Source organism: Pristiophorus japonicus, chromosome 12 (assembly GCF_044704955.1).
Source record: "Pristiophorus japonicus isolate sPriJap1 chromosome 12, sPriJap1.hap1, whole genome shotgun sequence".
Taxonomy (NCBI): Eukaryota; Metazoa; Chordata; class Chondrichthyes; family Pristiophoridae; genus Pristiophorus; species Pristiophorus japonicus.
In genome coordinates this window covers 49281867-49301876 of record NC_091988.1, presented here as the reverse complement: position 1 = coordinate 49301876, position 20010 = coordinate 49281867, and the positions used below count along the sequence as shown (strand labels likewise).

The 20010-nt window shown below is 44.3% G+C and overlaps 2 protein-coding genes across 4 annotated transcripts in view; one reads left to right on the top strand and one right to left on the bottom strand.

Moving 5' to 3' along the window:
- The window catches only part of cenpp (centromere protein P), a 418874-nt gene that overhangs the window by 64858 nt on the left and 334006 nt on the right, over nucleotides 1–20010 (bottom strand). The gene's annotated exons all lie outside the window — the stretch shown is intronic.
- The window catches only part of ecm2 (extracellular matrix protein 2, female organ and adipocyte specific), a 65258-nt gene that overhangs the window by 30860 nt on the left and 14388 nt on the right, over nucleotides 1–20010 (top strand). For all 3 annotated transcript variants that reach the window (XM_070894752.1, XM_070894753.1, XM_070894754.1), the window contains exons 6-7: nucleotides 8381–8516; nucleotides 14071–14228. In XM_070894752.1, coding sequence (XP_070750853.1) covers nucleotides 8381–8516; nucleotides 14071–14228 — 294 coding nt within the window. The remainder of the gene's footprint in view (nucleotides 1–8380; nucleotides 8517–14070; nucleotides 14229–20010) is intronic.

Below are 20010 nucleotides of genomic sequence, written 5' to 3'. Positions count from 1 at the left end.
GCAAATTGGCTAGATTAGACTGGCAAATGATACTTAAAGGGTTGACGATGGATAGGCAATAGCAAACCTTTAAAGATCATATGGACGAACTTCAACAATTGTACATCCCTGTCTGGAGTAAAAATAAAACGGGGAAGGTGGCTCAACCGTGGCTAACAAGGGAAATTAAGGATAGTGTTAAATCCAAGGAAGAGGCATACAAATTAGCCAGAAAAAGCAGCAAACCGGAGGACTGGGAGAAATTTAGAATTCAGCAGAGGAGGACAAAGGGTTTGATTAAGAGGGGGAAAATAGAGTACGAGAGGAAGCTTGCCGGAAACATAAAAACTGACTGCAAAAGCTTCTATAGATATGTGAAGAGAAAAAGATTAGTGAAGACAAACGTAGGTCCCTTGCAGTCGGATTCAGGTGAATTTATAATAGGGAACAAAGAAATAGCAGACCAATTGAACAAATACTTTGGTTCTGTCTTCACGAAGGAAGACACAAATAACCTTCCAGAAGTACTAGGGGACCGAGGGTCTAGTGAGAAGGAGGAACTGAAGGGTATCCTAATTAGGCGGGAAATTGTGTTCGCGAAATTGACAGGATTGAAGGCCGATAAATTCCCAGGGCCTGATCGTCTACATCCCAGAGTACTTAAGGAAGTGGCCCTAGAAATAGTGGATGCATTGATGATAATTTTCCAACAGTCTATCTCTGGATCAGTTCCTATGGACTGGAGGGTTGCTAATGTAACACCACTTTTTAAAAAAGGAGGGAGAGAAAACGGGTAATTCTAGACCGGTTAGCCTGACATCAGTAGTGGGGAAAATGTTGGAAGTAATCATTAAGGATGAAATAGCAGCACATTTAGAAAGCAGTGATAGGATTGGTCAAAGTCAGCATGGATTTATGAAAGGGAAATCAGGCTTGACAAATTTCTGGAATTTTTTGAGGATGTAACTAATAGAGTGGACAAGGGAGAAGAAGTGGACTTTCAAAAGGCTTTTGACAAGGTCCCACACAAGAGATTGGTGTGCAAAATCAAAGCACATGGTATTGGGGGTAATGCACTGACGTGGATAGAGAACTGGTTGGCAGACAGGAAGCAGAGAGGCGGGATAAACGGGTCCTTTTCAGAATGGCAGGCAGTGACTAATGGAGTGCCGCAGGGCTCAGTGCTGGGACCCCAGCTATTTACAATATATATTAATGATTTAGATGATGGAATTGAGTGTAATATCTTCAAGTTTGCAGATGACACTAAACTGGGTGGCGGTGTGAGCTGTGAGGAGGATGCTAAGAGGCTGCAGGGTGACTTGGACAGATTAGGCGAGTGGGCAAATACATGGCAGATGCAGTATAATGTGGATAAATGTGAGGTTATCCACTTTGGGGGAAAGACACAAAGGCAGAATATTATCTGAATGGTGGCAGATTAGGAAAAGGGGAGGTGCAGCGAGACCTGGGTGTCATGGTACATCAGTCATTGAAAGTTGGCCTGCAAGTACAGCAAGCGGTGAAGAAGGTAAATGGTATGTTGGCCTTCATAGCAAGGGATTTGAGTATAGTAGCAGGGAAGTCTTACTGCTGTTGTACAGGGCCTTGGTGAGGCTCCACCTGGAATATTGCGTTCAGTTTTGGTCTCCTTATCTGAGGAAGGACGTTCTTGCTATTGAGGGAGTGCAGCGAAGGTTCACCAGACTGATTCCAGGGATGGCAGGACTGACATATGAGGAGAGACTGGATCAACTGGGCCATTATACACTGGAGTTTAGAAGGATGAGAGGGGATCTCATAGAAACATACAAGATTTTGACGGGACTGGATAGGTTAGATGCGGGAAGAATGTTCCTGATGTTGGGGAAGTCCAGAACCAGGGGACACAGTCTTCGGATAAGGGGTAGGCCATTTAGGACTGAGATGAGGAGAAACTTCTTCACTCAGAGAGTTGTTAACCTGTGGAATTCCCTGCCGCAGAGAGTTGTTGATACCAGTTCATTGGATATATTCAAGAGGGAGTTAGATATGGCCCTTACGGCTAAAGGGATCAAGGGGTATGGAGAGAAAGCAGGAAAGGGGTACTGAAGGAATGATCAGCTATGATCTTATTGAATGGTGGTGCAGGCTCGAAGGGCCAAATGGCCTACTCTGTACCTATTTTCTATGATTCTATGTTTCTATGTTTGAATTCCTATTAGACCCCGAGTTCAGCTTCCAACCCAATATACTCTCCATCACAAAAACCATCTACTTTCATCTTAGTAACATCATCTCAGCCCACCTTCTGCTGAATCCCTACTCACCTCCACCTCTCTTGCAACCCTCTCCCTCTCTTCCTTTAAGACTCCTTAAGTAAATTGGTTTGATCAAGCTTTTGGTCATCCCTCCATATATCTCCTTCTTTGGCACTGTATCTATTGTTCAATTACACCTCTGTGAAGTCCCTTGGGACATTTTTCCAATGTTAAAGGTGCTATATAAATCCAAGTTGTTGTTGCATCTCAAATTACTTCAATCTAGATAATATTAGCCATGCCAGAAATGTTTTACATTTTTTGATGCGGTAACAGAGGGTTGGTGAGGGCAATGGGGTTGATGTGGTGTACATGGGCTTCCAAAAGGTGTTTGATAAAGTGCCACATAATAGGCTTGCGAGCAAAGTTGAAGCTCATGGAATAATAGGGGCAGTGGCAGCATACATACGATATGAGCTAAGTAACAGGAAACAGAGCGTACTGGTGAACATTTGTTTTACGGAGTGGTGTTCCTCAGGAGTCGGTTCTAGGACTACTGCTTTACTGGATATATATTACTGACTTGGACTTGGGTGTACAGGGCAAGATTTCAAATGTTGCAGATAACACAAAACTTGGAAGTGTAATGAATGGTGAGGAGGATAGTGATAGACTTCAAGAGGACATAGACAGGCTGATGGAACGGACACGTGGCAAATTATATTTAACACAGAAAAGTGTGAAATGATATATTTTGGTAGGAAGAACGAGGAGAAGCAATATAAACTAAAGGGTACAATTCTAAAGATGGTGCATGAGTAGAGAGACCTGGGGATATATGTGCACAAATCGTTGACGGTGGCAGGGCAAGTTGAGATAGCGATTAAAAAAGCATACGGGATCCTGGGCTTCATAAACAGAGGCAGAGAGTACAAAAGCAAGGAAGTTTTGATGAGCCTTTATAAAATACTGGTCCAACCTCGACTGGAGTATTGTGTCCAATTCTGAGCACCGCACTTTAGGAAGGATGTGAAGGCTTTAGGATTCTATTTTCGCCACGATTGTGTGCCGTGTTTTGGCGTGAAATACTGACTTTCCAACTTTTGGACGCTGGCGCAGACCAAAGAAGCAGTAGCACGTCATTTGGAAAAGCAAAATTCGGTCAGGCAGAGTCAGCATGGATTTATGAAGTGGAAGTCACGTTTGACAAATTTGCTGGAATTCTTTGAGGATGTAACGAACAGGGTGGATAAAGGGGAACCAGTAGATGTGGTGTATTTGGACTTCCAGAAGGCATTTGACAAGGTGCCACATAAAAGGTGACTGCACAAGTTCACGGGGTTGGGGGTAATATATTACCATGGATAGAGGATTGGCTAACTAACAGAAAACAGAGAGTCGGGATAAATGGTTCATTCTCGGGTTGGCAATCAGTAACTAGTGTGGTGCCGCAGGGATCAGTGCTGGGACCCCAACTATTTACAATCTATATTGACAACTTGGAAGAGGGGACTGAGTGTAACGTAGCCAAGTTTGTTGACGATACAAAGATGGGAGGAAAAGCAATGTATGAGGAGGACACAAAAAATCTGCAAAAGGACATAGACAGGCTAAGTGAGTGGGCCAAAATTTGGCAGATGGAGTATAATGTTGGAAAGTGTGAGGTCATGCACTTTGGCAGAAAAAAATCAAAGAGCAAGTTATTATTTAAATGGAGGAAGACTGCAAAGTGCCGCAGTACAACAGGACCTGGGGATACTTGTGCATGAAACACAAAAGGATAATATGCAGGTAGAGCAAGTGATCAGGAAGGCCAATGGAATCTTGGCCTTTATTGCAAAGGGGATGGAGTATAAAAGTAGGGAAGTCTTGCTACAGCTCGACAGGATATTGGTAAGGCCACACCTGGAATACTGCGTGCAGTTTTGGTTTCCATATATACGAAAGGATATACTTGCTTTGGAGGCAGTTCAGAGAAGGTTCACTAGGTTGATTCCGGAGATGAGGGGGTTAACTTATGAGGAAAGGTTGAGTAGGTTGGGCCTCTACTCATTGGAATTCAGAAGAATGAGAGGTGATCTTATCGAAATGTATAAGATTATGAGGGGGCTTGACAAGGTGGATGCAGAGAGGATGTTTCCATTGATGGAGGAGGCTAGAACTAGAGGGCATGAGCTTAGAATAAGGGGCCTCCCATTTAAAATAGAAATGAGGAGAAATTTCTTCTCTGAGGGTTGTAAATCTGTGGAATTCGCTGCCTCAGAGAGCTGTGGAAGCTGGGACATTGAATAAATTTAAGATAGAAATAGACAGTTTCTTAAACGATAAGGGAATAAGGGATTATGGGGAGAGGGCAGGGAAGTGGAGCTGAGTCTATGATCAGATCAGTCATGATCTTATTGAATGGCGGAGCAGGCTCAAGGGACCGTATGGCCTACTCCTGCTCCTATTTCTTATGTTCTTATGTGCGCCAGTTTAACATTTTTTGGCGCAGACACAAGTCAAAACGGGATCGGGAGCTGTTTTTGTGGACCGATTTTGGCCATCCACGATTTTTTTAAGTGCGGCGCACACTGCCCAAAAACCCCGCCCCAAAAAACCGTAAATTAACTTAAGGAATCAGCGTGGCACACAAGAGGACAGGAGCAAGGCAATAAGAATACACAATAAAATAACTTTTTTTTCCCACAGGAACTCTTTTTGGAGCAAGGGAAGAAGATTTCCGGGCCGAAAGGATTGCTCCCCCCACCTCAATCCCGGGCTGAAAGGACTGCTCACCCCAGCTGGACCCGCTGCAATCCCGGGCCGAATGACCTCCCGCCCAGTCCCGCTCCCCCTGCGAGTTGAAGTTCGGGAGCGGGAGGGCCGGGGATTGCAGCGGGTCCAGCGGGGGGGCGTGGGAGAAAAGAGGTCCTTCGGGGCCTGGGATTGCAGTGGGTCCAGCGGATTTCGCTTTTTAAATGCTGGATTGTATGTTATAAGAAATGAGCAGGTTATCATTTTAGGGTACAAAATACAGCAGTGATCAACTGCTAATGATATCTATGACTTGGTAAAGTTGTCTTACGATCGCTAATCCCTCACTGTGAATGTCATTACGAATTACAGACAGGAGGCTTCAGCGTCTCTGGTTGCCCTGGCACTTCAGCTTTTCACGCATGCCCAGAGAGTTTTTATCGCAGACTTGAAGCTCCGCTGCCCCAGACTAACTTCGGAGAGTGCTGCACCAAATTCAAATAATTCTTTGGCCAAAGTCCTGATTTTTTTTCTTGCCGCAAACAGGCACAAAAAAAAAATCGGCTGGACATCCTCCTGGGCACCAAAAATTGGCAAAGACGAAAACAGAGCCCAAAGAGAGGGTGCATCAAGGAGCACTAGTAAAATTGAAGTAAACGGGAATCAGGGGGAAAACTCTCCACTGGCTGGAGAGTTCATACCTAGGACAAAGGAAGATGATTGTGGTTGTTGGAGGTCAATCATCCCAGACCCAGGATATCGCTGCAGGAATTCGTCAGGGCAGAAGATGGCCCAAACATCTTCAGCTGCTTCATGAATGACCTTCCCTCCAACATAAGATCAGAAGTGAGGCTATTTGCTGATGATTGCACAGTGTTCAGTTCCATTCACAACTCCTCAGAAAATGAAGTCGTCCATACCCGCATACAGCAAGACCTGGATGACATTCAGGTTTGGGCTGATAAGTGGTAAGTAACATTCGCGTCATAGGTGCCAGGCAATGACCATAAGAACATAAGAAATAGGAGCAGGAGTAGGCCATTTGGTCCCTCGAGCCTGCTCCGCCATTTAATAAGATCATGGCCGATCTGATCATGGACTCAGCTCCACTTCTCTGCCCGCTCCCCATAATCCTTTACTCCCTTATCTCTCAAAAATCTGTCTATCTCCACCTTAAATATATTCAATGACCCAGCCTCCACAGCTCTCTGGGGCAGAGAATTCCATAGATTTACAACCCTCAGAGAAGAAATTCCTTCTCATCTCAGTTTTAAATGGGTAGCCCCTTATTCTGAGACTATGTCCCATAGTTTTAGTATCCCCTATGAGTGGAAATATCCTCTCTGCATTCACCTTGTCGAGCTCTCTCATTATCTTATAAGTTTCAATAAGATCATCTCTTATTCTTCTGAACTCCAATGAGTATAGGCCCAATCTATCAACCTATCTTCATAAGTCACCAACAAAAGAGAAACTAACCACCGCCCTTTGATATTCAATGGCATTACCATCGCCGAATCCCCCACCATCAACATACTGGGGGTCACCATTGACCAGAGACTTAATTGGACCAGCCACATAAATATTGTGGCAACAAGAGCAGGTCAGATGCTGGGTATTCTGCGGCAAGTTCTCACTTCCTGACTCCCTTTTCACCACCTGCAAGACACAAGTCAGGAGTGTAATGGAACACTCTCCACTTGCCTGGATGAGTGCAGCTCCAACAACACTCAAGAAGCTCGACACCATCATGACAAAGCAGCCTGCTTGATTGGCATCCCATCCACCATCTTCAACATTCACTCCCTCCATGATTGGCTCACCGTGGCTGCAGTATGTATCGTCTACAAGATGCACTGGAGCAACTCGCCAAGGCTTCTTCAGCAGCACCTCCCGAACCCGGGACCTCTACCACCTAGAAGGACAGACGCCTGGTTGCACCATCATGCTCCCCTCCAAGTCACACAGAATCCTGACTTGGAAATATATCGCCGTTCCTTCATCGTTGCTGGGTCAAAATCCTGGAACTCCTTATCTAACAACACTGTGGGAGTACCCTCACCAGAAGGACTGCAGCGGTTCAAGGTGGCAGCTCACCACCACCTTCTCAAGGGCAATTAGGGATGGGCAATAAATGCTGGCCTTGCCAGCGATGCCCACATCCCGGAAGAAATATATTTTAAAAAAGATTTACAAGAATGATTCCAGGATCAGGGACTTCAGTTCTATGGATAGTCTGGTGAAGCTGGGGTTGTTCTTCTGAGAGAAGAGTAGGTTGAGAGGAGATTTGATAGAAGTGTTCACAATCATGAGGGGTCTGGACAAAGTAGATAGAGAGAAACTGTTCCCATTGGCGGAAAAGTCGAGAACCAGAGGACGCAGATTTAAGGTGATTGGCAGAAGAACCGAAGGCGACATGAGGGAATACTTCTTTACGCAGCGACCGGTTAGGATCTGGAATGCAATGCCGGAGTGGGTGGTGGAGGCAGATTCAATTGTATCTTTAAAGAGGGAATTTGATAAGTACCTAAAGGAAAATAATTTGCAGGGCTATGGGGAAAGGGCGTGGGAGTGTGACTAGCTAAAGTGCGGAGAGCCAGCATGGGCGTGACAGGCTGAATTGCCGCCTTCTGTGCTGTAACTATGATTCTCTGCTTCCATGGCTATCCAAAAATGGCAGCGCAAGATCAATATGTTGAGTGGCCTACCCGGTTTCCTGCTGTGAAGAATATCTTTATCAACAACTGTTCTATAATTCAGGTCATGATTAGTCAAATGTTGTATGATGGTTTTGTTTTTGAGGTTTCTTTTTTATAAGAACAGTTATGCAAATAACAGTAGCTTTGAGACCAGAAACCATAGTCTACCAAACTTTTAGGATTCTAATCTGTAGTCAGGTGGCCTGGTGATGATGTATTTTGGTGCAATAATTATTTGTACCAAAAGTGAGTCTGATTCAAAACTCACAATGAATCCTGGCACTCAAAACCCAGCAAATAAGTTCCACACAAGATTGTTATTAACATAAAGCTTAAAATAATGTAAACAAATATAAGGCAGTATATCAGAAACTGTTGGGGTGGAGGACTAAAACAGAGCAAGAATATTTTTCTTGATGGGTTTATGGGTGTGAGTGAGACCATGACATTTAAATCCCCCAAACCTGTACCATACAAACATATTGTAAAATATCTAAATTAACTCCCAACAAACTTGTGTAGCCTAAAGCATATCAAAGCATCAATGGTTGATTATATAAAATACATTTTGGCCAAAACAGTAACAAAAGATAGTGACGTTTTTTGCTGAATCACATGAAACACAGTGTGTGTGTTGACATACAGGCATGTATTTTATTAAAATTATAAAAAAAAATGTTCACATTTCAACGTACTTGGGATACTTTTCCTTTTTTTTTCTTTCAGAATTTAAAAAAACTGGAACGTCTACACCTGGATGGAAATTTGTTGCTCCGGATCCCTCCTCAACTCCCTAGAACATTAATAGAACTAAAAGTAAATGAAAACCTCCTTCAACAATTGGAAGAAGAAAGTTTCCACGGTATTTCTGTTTAAATTTCTAGGGGTAGAGTTTCCACTTTGGTGCGGTTCGATTAATACAGCTGACAATGGGTTTACCACAAAAAATAAGCATTTTCTTTTAAATCAGAGTGCTAGTCCACCACCTATTCGAAACCCGATTTTAAATAACTGAAAATGACTTCAAAAAACTATACAGGACTAGTTATATTGGTGTAAAATAGTCAGTTGCTTAATAAATTAAAAATAACATTATATTCAAATGCTTTTAAAACATGCCTATTGATGTCCTTGCACCAAAAGAACCAGCTTAATTTTATGAACCTCCTTGGAGGCCTGCAAACATGCATAATTAGCGGAAACTCCCAATGGTGATTTATTCAACCTAGGGATAGGACCAGCTTCTAACACAATTTTTTTAACTAGCGCAAAAGATTGCGGAAACTTGATTTACGCTTGACGTAATTTGTAATTTGCGCTTGAAATTCTGCGATCTTTTGCATTGGTTTGGCTGATTTCAGGCGAAATGTGCTGAAAAAAACAGTGTAACCTAGTGGAAACTCCAGGCCCCAACAATGTCCTCTTTGAGCTGATGACTGCTGGACGGACCACTGTCTAATCCGATCCATCGTTGACATCAACATAACCCCAAAATGGAGGGGACAGCAGAAAGAGTGCCCCAAAAAAGTCAATACCGGGGCACTTAAAGACCCAGCTAAGAGAGCCCTATACAGTCAGCACCTCACAGCTAACCTGGCGTGCCTTGATGACCCTGAGATGCAGAATGCCCACAGCGCTTGGTCTGCCCTCCAGGCCTCTATAACCAGTGCCTGCAAAGAGATGCTCGATCACTCAACCAGGAAACACCAGGTCTGGTTTGATGAGAATGATCAAGAGATCCAAGAGCTAATAGATCACAAGAGCAGAGCATTTCTGAGCCTTAAGCAACAACTCAACTCGGGAGCAGCAAAGTAGCATTGCATACGGCTCAAGGCTGAGGATCAACAAAAAACCAGGACCTAAAGAACAGGTGGTGGATGGAGAAAGCACAGGAAATACAGCAGCTGGCCGACAGCCATGATGTGCGAGGATTCTTCATCGCAGTCAAGGCCACCTACGGGCCAAACACCCAAGGCCCCACCCCACTGCTGGCCAAGAATGGGGAAACACTCATCAAAGACACCGAGGCAGTCAGGGCCTGTTGGAAGAAGCACTTCGAAGATCTCCTCAATCGAGACTCCACCTTTGACTCGAGTGTTCTCGACTCCATCCCGCAGTATGCTACCCGCCACCACTTCAGTAAAACTTCAACACTGCCTGAGGTAGAAAAAGCCATAAGACAGCTTAACAACAACAAGGCTATGGGAGCGGATGGAATCCCTACTGAGGCACTGAAGTATGGCGGAGAGGCACTGTTGGCGCGAATACATGACCTCATCTCTCTCATCTGGAGGGAGGAGAGCATGCCGGGAGATTTCAGCGATGCAGTGACCATCTTTAAAAAAGGGGACAAGTCCGACTGCGGCAACTAGAGAGGAATCTCTCTGCATGGTGGATGCAGCATAATGTGGATAAATGTGATGTTATCCACTTTGGTGGCAAAAACACGAAGGCAGAATATTATCTGAATGGCGGCAGATTAGGAAAAGGAGAGGTGCAACAAGCCCTGGATGTCATGGTACATCAGTCATTGAAAGTTGGCATGCAGGTACAGCAGGCGGTGAAGAAGGCAAATGGCATGTTGGCCTTCATAGCTAGGGGATTTGAGTATAGGAGCAGGGAGGTCTTACTCCAGTTGTACAGGGCCTTGGGTGAGGGCTCACCTGGAATATTGTGTTCAGTTTTGATCTCCTTATCTGAGGAAGGACGTTCTTGCTATTGAGGGAGTGCAGCGAAGGTTCACCAGACTGATTACCAGAATGGCAGGACTGACATATGAGGAGAGACTGGATCGACTGGGCCTTTATTCACTGGAGTTTAGAGGATGAGAGGGGATCTCATAGAAACATATAAAATTCTGACGGGACTGGACAGGTTAGATGCAGGAAGAATGTTACTGTTGTTGGGGAAGTCCAGAACCAGGGGACACAGTCTAAGGATAAGGGGTAAGCCATTTAGGACCGAGATGAGGAGAAACTTCTTCACTCAGAGAGTTATTAACCTGTGGAATTCTCTACCGCAGGGAGTTGTTGATGCCAGTTCATTGGATATATTCAAGAGGGAGTTAGATATGGCCCTTACAATTAAAGGGATCAAGGGGTATGGAGAGAAGGCAGGAAAGGCATACTGAGGTGAATGAACAGCTATGATGTTATTGAATGGTGGTGCAGGCTCGAAGGGCCGAATGGCCTACTCCTGCACCTATTTTTTATGTTTCTATCAGCCACTGGGAAAGTTATCGCCAGGGTCCTCCTGAACCGTCTTCTCCCTGTGGCCGAGGAGCTCCTCCCAGAGTCACAGTGCGTATTTCGTCCCCTACGGGGCACAACGGACATGGTTTTTGCAGCGCGACAGCTGCAGGAAAAATGCAGGGAACAGCGCCAGCCATTATACATGGCCTTCTTCGACCTTACAAAGGCCTCTGACACTGTCAACCGCGAGGGTCTATGTAGCATCCTCCTCCATTTCTGATGCCCCTAAAAGTTCGTCAATATCGTCCGCCTGCTCCACGATGACATGCAGGCTGTGAACCTTACCAACGGATCCATTACAGACCCAATCCATGCCCGGACCGGGGTCAAACAGGTCTGAGTCATTGCCCCAACCCTCTTCCCAATTTTCCTCGCTGCCATGCTCCACCGCACAGTCAACAAGCTCCCCGCTGGAGTGGAACTAAACTACAGAACCAATGGGAAGCTGTTCAATCTTCGCCATCTCCAAGACCACCTCAACCTCTGTTGTCGAGCTACAGTACACGGACTGAACTCCAGGACATAGTCAACATATTTACTGAGGCGTACGAAAGCATGGGCCTTCTGCTAAACATCTGTAAGACGAAGGTCCTCCATCAACCTGTCCTCGCCTTACAGCACTGCCCCCCAGTCATCAAGATCCACGGCGCGGCCCTGGACAACATGGACCATTTCCCATACCTGGGGAGCCTATTATCAACAAGAGCAGATACTGATGACGAGATTCAACACTGCCTCCAGTGCGCCAGTGCAGCCTGAGGAAAAGAGTGTTCGAAGACCAGGCCCTCAAAACTGCCACTAAGCTCGTGGTCTACAGGGCTGTAGTAATACCCGCCCTCCTGTATGGCTCAGAGACATGGACCATGTACAGTAGACACTTCAAGTTGCTGGAGAAATACCACCAACGATGTCTCCGCAAGATCCTGCAAATCCCCTGGGAGGACAGACGCACCAACATTAGTGTCCTCGACCAGGCCCACATCCCCAGCATTGAAGCACTGATCACACTTGATCAGCTCCGCTGGGCAGGCCACATTGTTCGAATGCCAGACACGAGACTCCCAAAGCAAGCGCTCTACTCGGAGCTCTTTCACGGCAAACAATCCAAAGGTGGGCAGAGGAAACGTTACAAGGACACCCTCAAAGCCTCCCTGATAAAATGCAACATCCCCACTGACACCTGGGAGTCCCTGGCCAAAGATCGCCCTAAGTGGGGGAAGTGCATTCGGGAGGGCGCTGAGCACCAGTGCATGCTCGAAGGGCTGAATGGCCTACTCCTGCACCTATTTTCTATGTTTCTATTTTCTGTGAGCACCTCGAGTCTCATCGCGGGGAGCATGCAGAAATCAAACGCAGGCAGTGGAAAGAGCGTGCGGCAAACCTGTCCCAACCACCTCTTCTCTCAACGACTATCTGTCCCACCTGTGACAGGGACTGTGGCTCTCTTATTGGACTGTTCGGACACCTAAGGACTCATTTTAAGAGTGGAAGCAAGTCTTTCTGGATTCTGATGATGAGGCTGTGCAGCATTCCAGAATTCCCGCTCAGCCGGCTCACTTTAAATGCAAAAACCGCACCTGTGTGGGTTTTTGAATGGGACGAACAGCCTGCTAAAGGGGCTGCATGGCCCCCCAAAAATTTGAGGAAATTTGGGCCCAAATATTGATGCATCTTAAACCATAAAAGTAATGATGTACTTTTCAACCATTACAACAGAATTAAAGCTAAACAATTCTACAAACACAATCATTTTGCAATTAAACATGAATAAGTACAGTAATACTGAAGATGAGAAGCTGGGCTAGAGATTCCTCTCAAATCGCCCATTTACCGCCCTCGAGTCTTGTCGCCGAGAGCGTGCAAAAGTCAAGTGCAGGCAGCGGAAAGAGCGTGCGGCAAACCAGTCCCACCCACTCCTTCCCTCAATGACTATCTGCTCCACTTGTGACAGAGACTGTGGTTCTTGTATTGGATTGTACAGCCACCTAAGAACTCATGTTAAGAATGGAAGCAAATCGTCCTTGATTCTGAGGGACTGCCTATGATGATGATGACCGCCCACTTAACGCCCAGAAATACAAGTTTCGTCGGAAAAAACACATTTACCGCCCAGAGGTAAATTCCAGAGTCATTACCGCCGGGCGGTATTCAATACTGTCCACCCATATATTACCGCCCAAAATGGAAGTTTCATCATTAAGATCTGTTTACCACCGGACCTTAATACTGTCCTGAAAAAGCAGATCTTAAATGGATCTTAAGTGGGTGGTATGGACACAGATCTGACAGGTTTGTTTGATATTACACAGATCTTTATAGTCCTCCACAGTTTGATGTATTTTTAAATGTTGTAGTATTTTCTAGTGTTAGACAATAATATAAATGGTCTAATAAAGCCTTATTTACTCCTTTAATCTCTCTCACTCACGGCCCAGTCTCTCCACCACCCCCAGTCGATTTCCCCACCCCCCCACCACATTCCAGGGATCTCACTCATTACCCCACCCCTCACAGCGATCTCACTCTCTTTCCCCATCTCCGCCCCCCCCCCCCCCGCGCGATCTCACTCTCCTCTCACCCCCACAGCGATCTTTTCACCCACTCCCCCACAGCGATCTCACTCTCCTCCAACCCTCCCCCTCTGCCCACAGCGATCTCAGGCCGGCAGTCTATGGCCTCTCGTCGGTGCCTCTCGGGGGGGGGGGGGGAGGGCGGAGCTGGACAGCTGCACGCGACCGCATGAACCGCTAAGGATCGGGCGAGGCCGATTTAAAAGGAAAATCCAGCCCGTTGTCTTTTTCCTTGATATCTTTGAGTGAATTGAGATTGCTGCAAGTTCCATTTAAGTGAAAAACTATTTTTATTCAGTAAAAATAATATTTTTATATATACGAAATTAATTTCTGTTAAGGACAATAACAAGGTGCAAGAAATACATTAAGCTAAGGTATGCAGAATAGTATTTGCAAATTTCAGGCAGTTATCATCATTTGTATCGCATGTTAAGTGTTTTAAAACTGAAAACTCCACTGCAATGTAGATCGTGCAACACATGTTATTTGGGGATGTTATGGCAGATTTATGAATGACCAACAGAGATAACTCAAGTAAGATGGTGTAATTGTGTGTGACCAATTGCATAACTTTTATATCAAAATTCAACAGGCCCATGTAAAATAGTCAACCTGGAAATGGAAGGTAATCAGCTCAGTGAAAGTAACGTTCAACCATTGGCCTTCAGACCTCTTATGCGACTGGCTTACCTACGACTGGGTAGAAATAAATTTAGAATCTTACCACATGGTCTTCCTCCTTCCATCGAGGTATAGAAAGTCTTTTTTAACTTTCCTATCAATCAAATGATTATTAAACTGCTTTGCTACTCTACATTCAGAAATGCTGTGTGTGTGTATATTTATGTGCCATATGATTCACACTTGAAAGTTAGAAAACTAAATTGCCGGAATTAGCTACTGAGAATGCACTGATACTAGTCATACTTCTGGAGACCTACATTTTATGATCAATTTGATTTTGAAACAGAACTTGAGTAAATTTCAGTGTATATGCCTACCAGTTCAGGATTTATTTGCCAGAAATTAATCAATTTATACTACCTAGCTAATGCCATTTCAGAGGGTCAAATAAGATTTTCAATTAATTATAGGGACATCATATTACATTCCGTTATATAAGTGAAAGCATTTTTCAGAAACTAGTATTTGACCCATGCAACAAGTCAACATCGATAATTCTTTGTGTCTGCTCAGTGGTATCACTCTCACATCTGAGTCAGTGGATGTGGGGTTCAAGACCCACCCCAGGACTCGAGCACATAATCTAGACTGATAAATCAGGGCATTATTGCAAGGAGCTGTTATTTGGCTGAGATGTTAAGCCGAGGTCTGATCTGTTCTCTCAGCTGGACGTAAAAGATCCCATGGCACTAGGGCATGGAAGTTCGCTTGGCTGACTGGGAAGTCCATCATACTCTATTGAACAGAACAATACAATATTTATACAAAGACAAAATACTACAGATGCTGGAAATCTGAAATATAAACACAAAATGCTGGAAATACTTAGCAAGTCAGGCAGCATCTGTGGAGAGAGAATCAGAGTTAACATTTCAGGTTGATGACCTATTGTCAGAGCTGGAAAATGTAATAGATGTAACAGGTTTTATGCAAATACAGAGGCAGGGAAAGGGGGAAGGGGAGGAAAGAACAAAGGGATAGGTCTTGATAGGGTGCAAGGCAGAAGTGATTAAATGACAAAAGGGATGATGGTACAAGGCAAAAGGAGGTGGTAGTGGGACAAGTAAAGAAACAAAAGATGGGTCGAGAGGATGGCAACAGCAGAATCATTATCAACACCTGCTGTCTGAAAAAATGGGAGCAGTGGTTATAATATGAAATTGTTGAACTCAGTATTAAGCGGAAGGCTGTAAAGTGCCTAATCGAAAGGTGAGATGCTGTTCTTCAAGCTTCATTGGAACAGTGTAGGCGGCTGTGTGCAGAGAGGCCAGAGTGGGAGTGGGACGGAGAATTAAAATGACAAGCCTTTTCCTCGCCTCTGTACTTGCTTAAAACCAGTTACATCTGTAATATTTTCAATTCTGATGAAAGGTAACCAATCTGAAATGTTAACTGTGATTCTCTCTCCACAGATGCTGCGATACTTGCTGAGTATTTCCAGTATTTTCTGTTTATAATACAGTAGTTATTAAATTTTTCAAAAAATGCTCCTGCAAAAGTAACATTTTCCACCAACACTGGTTGATGAAATCAATAACTGCAAAGCAACTCAAGAGCCCTTATTTTTTGTGAATCAGTCTCTCTTTACAGTAGTTAAAATAAGCTGGAAACTGAAATACCTATTTACAACTTGACTTGCACCGATGTCAACAAAATTGTGGGATGATTAATTCAAATAATGACTGGGAATTGCTATTAGCGTCTGTATAATTATCCCCAGTCATTGATTTGGCCTGGTTCAAATTGAGATACTGGCCGAGGGCAGAATCAGTGGCTACGCTACTGAGTTTATGGCAGGGCCAAAGATTATGTCTTTGGTCTTCCCGATGTTTAACTGGAATAAATTGTGCCTCATCTAAGACTGGATGTCGGACAAGCAGTCTGGCAGCACAAAGAGAGTGGAAGAGTCGAGAGAGGTAGTGAAAAGGTAGAGCTGGGTCTTGTCAGCGTACATTTGTTAGCTGACCCCATGTCTTCAGATGATATTGCGAAGGGACAACATGCAGATATGAGAGAGAATGTCATGTGTGACTTTTTTTCTAGGATAGAGAACGAAACAGTTTCAAAATTGTGGATGAACCTGTATAAAATACTGGTTCGGCCTCAACTGGAGTATTGTGTCCAATTCTGGGCACTTTAGGAAGGATGTGAAGGCCTTGAAGAGGGTGCAGAAAAGATTTACGAGAATGATTCCAGGAATGAGGGACTTCAGTTACGTGGATAGACTGGAGAAGCTGGGGTTGTTCTCCTTAGAGCAGAGAAGGTCGAGAGGAGATTTGATAGAGATGTTCAAAATCATGAAGGGTCTGGACAGAGTAGATCGAGAGAAACTGTTCCCATTGGTGGAAGGGTCAAGAACCAGAGGACACAGATTTAAGGTGATTGCCAAAAGAACCAAAGGCGACATAAGAAAAAACGTTTTTAGACAGCGAGTGGTTAGGATCTAGAATGCACTGCCTGAAAGGGTGGTAAAGGCCGACGAAATCACTGCTTTCAAAAGGGAGTTGAATAAGTACCTGAAAGAAAAATATTTACAGGGCTACGGGGAAATGGCATGGGAGTGGGACTAGCTGAGGTGCTCTTGCATAAACCGACTAGCACGAAATATAAAAACAGGTAGCAAGAGTTTCTACAGGTATATAAAAAGGAAAAGGGTGGCTAAAGTAAATGCTGGTCCTTTAGAGAACGAAACCGGGGAATTAATGATGAGGAACATGGAGATGACAGAAACTCTGAACAAGTATTTTGTATCAGTCTTTATGGTAGAGGACACTAAAAATATCCCAACAATGGTTAGTCAAGGGGTTATAGGGATGGGAGGAACTTAACACAATCACAATCACTAAGGAGGTGGTACTCAGTAAGATAATGGGACTAAATGTGGATAAATCCCCTGGATCTGATGGCTTGCACCCTAGGGTCTTCAGAAGTAGCGGCAGCGATAGTGGATGCATTGGTTGGAATTCACCAAAATTCCCTGGATTCTGGGGAGGTATCAGCAGATTGGAAAACTGCAAATGTAACGCTCCGATTTAAAAAAGGAGGCAGACAAAAAGCAGGAAACCACAGATCTGTGGTTGGGAAAATGTTGGAGTCCATTATTAAAGAAGCAGTAGCAAGACATTTGGGAAAGCATAATTCGGTCAGGCAGAGTCAGCATGGATTTATGAAAGGGAAGTCATGTTTGACAAATTTGCTGGAATTCTTTGAGGATGTAACGAACAGGGTGGATAAAGAGGAATCAGTGGATGAGGTGTATTTGGACTTCCAGAAGGCATTTGACAAGGTGCCACATAAAAGGTTACGGCACAAGATAAAAGCTCACAGGGTTGGGAGTAATATATTAGTAAGCCAATCTCTACCCATGCTAACAGAAAACAGAGAGTCGGGATAAATGGTTTATTCTCGGGTTGGCAATCAGTAACTAGTGGAGTGCCACAGGAATCAGTGCTGAGACCCCAACTATTTACAATCTATATTGACAACTTGGATGAAGGGACTGAGTATAACATAGCCAAGTTTGCTGACGATACAAAGATGGGAGGAAAAGAAATGTATGAGGAGGACACAAAAAACCTGCAAAAGGACATAGACAGGTTAAGTGAGTGGGCAAAAATTTGGCAGATGGAGTATAATGTTGGAAAGTGTGAGGTCATGCATTTTGGCAGAAAAAAAAATTGCCGAGCAAGTTATAATTTTTATGGAGAAAAATTGCAAAATGCTGCAGTACAGCAGGACCTGGGGATCCTGGTGTATGAAACACCAAAGGTTAGTATGCAGGTAATCAGGAAGGCCAATGGAATCTCGGCCTATATTGCAAAGGAGGTGGAGTATAAAAGCAGGGAAGTCTTGCTACAGTTATACAGGGAATTGGTGAGGCCACACCTGGAATACTGCGTACAGGTTTGGTTTCTATATTTAAGAAAGAATATACTTGCTTTGGAGGCAGTTCAGAGAAGGATCACTAGGTTGATTCCGGAGATGAGGGGGTTGACTTACGAGGAAAGGTTGAGTAGGTTGGGCCTCGACTCATTGGAATTCAGAAGAATGAGGTGTGATCTTATCGAAACATATAAGATTATGAGGTGGCTTGACGAGGTGGATGCAGAGAGGATGTTTCCACTGATAGGGGAGACTAGAACTAGAGGGCATAATCTTAGAATAAGGGGCCATTTATTTAAAACTGAGATGGGGAGGAATTTCTTCTCTCAGAGGGTTGTAAATCTGTGGAATTCGCTGCCTCAGGGAGCTGTGGAAGCTGGGTCATTGAATAAATTTAAGACAGAGATAGATAGTTTCTTAACCGATAAGGGAATAAGGGGTTATGGAGAATGGGCAGGGAAGCAGACCTAAGCCCATGATCGGATTAGCGATGATCGTATTAAATGGTGGAGCAGGCTCGAGGTGCCGTACGGCCTACTCCTGCTCCTATTTCTTATGTTCTTTTGTTCTTATGACACGGGGTCGATGGGCTGAATGGCCTTCTTCCATGCTGTAACCATTCAATGAATCTATGATTTTGATTAGTGCTGCTTCAGTGCTGTGGTGTGGACGGGAAATTGATTGGAGAGATTCAAACATGGAGCTGCAGGAAAGATGGATTCCGATATGGGAGGTGACAACACACTCAAGGATTTGAGAGAGGAATGGGAGGTTGGAGATGGGGTGGTAGTTTGGAAGAACAGAGGGGTCGAGGGTGGGCCTTATTTGAGAAAGGTTGATGATGGGTTTTGCTAATCTTGAGTCTGTGAAAAGCTACTGAGCATCATTCAGGCAGTAATTTTCCAAAATTAAATTTGATTTTATTCGACACAGATGCAGAAATGCAAGTAATTAGGTTGTAATGAAAATCATCTTATTTTCATTTGTTTGACATTGTACCAAATGTAATAGTAAGTTTTTTCCATATCAAATATTATGAAATATAGTAATGTTACTTTAAAAAACATGTATGTTCTAAGATTCAAATGGTTCTAAATCCATAACCTATATTAGCAAAACGCTGATCTTTTATATGAACAAAAATGGTATCTGGATTAAGTTATAACTCAAATACTTATTTGTCAAAACCTCAATATTTAAGTGGAAAATAAAGATGAAACCGGCATTTCCTGTCCAAACACAAGAATCAAGTTGTATTGTTTTATATGCGCTCATCATCATCATAAGCAGTCCCTTGGAACCGAGGAAGACTTGCTTCCACTCCTGAAGTGAGTTCTTTGGTGGCTGAACAGCCCAATACGAGAACCACAGTCTCTGTCACAGGTGGGACAGATAGTCATTGAGGGAAGGGGTGGGTGGGACTGGTTTGCCGCACGCTCTTTCTGCTGCCTGCACTTGATTTCTGCATAATCTCGGCGTTGAGACTCGAGGTGCTCAGCGCCCTCTTGGATGCATTTCCTCCACTTAGGGCAGTCTTGGGTCATGGACTCCCAGTTGTCAGTGGGATGTTGCACTTTATCAGGGAGGCTTTGAGGGTGTCCTTGTAACGTTTCCGCTGCCCACCTTTGGCCCGTTTGCTATGAAGGAGCTCCGAGTAGAGCACTTGCTTTGGGAGTCTCGTGTCTGGCATGCGAACTATGTGGCCTGCCCAGTGGAGCTGATCAAGTGTGGTCAGTGCTTCAATGCTGGGGATGTGGGCCTGGACGAGGACACTGATGTTGGTGCGCCTGTCCTCCCAGGGGATTTGTAGGATTTTGTGGAGACATCGGTGATGATATTTCTCCAGCATCTTGAGGTGTCTGCTATACATGGTCCATGTCTCTGAGCCATACAGGAAGGCGGGTATTACTATATGCATTATTCCCATGTTCTCTAAAGCCATATTTACAAATGTTTATCATTCACT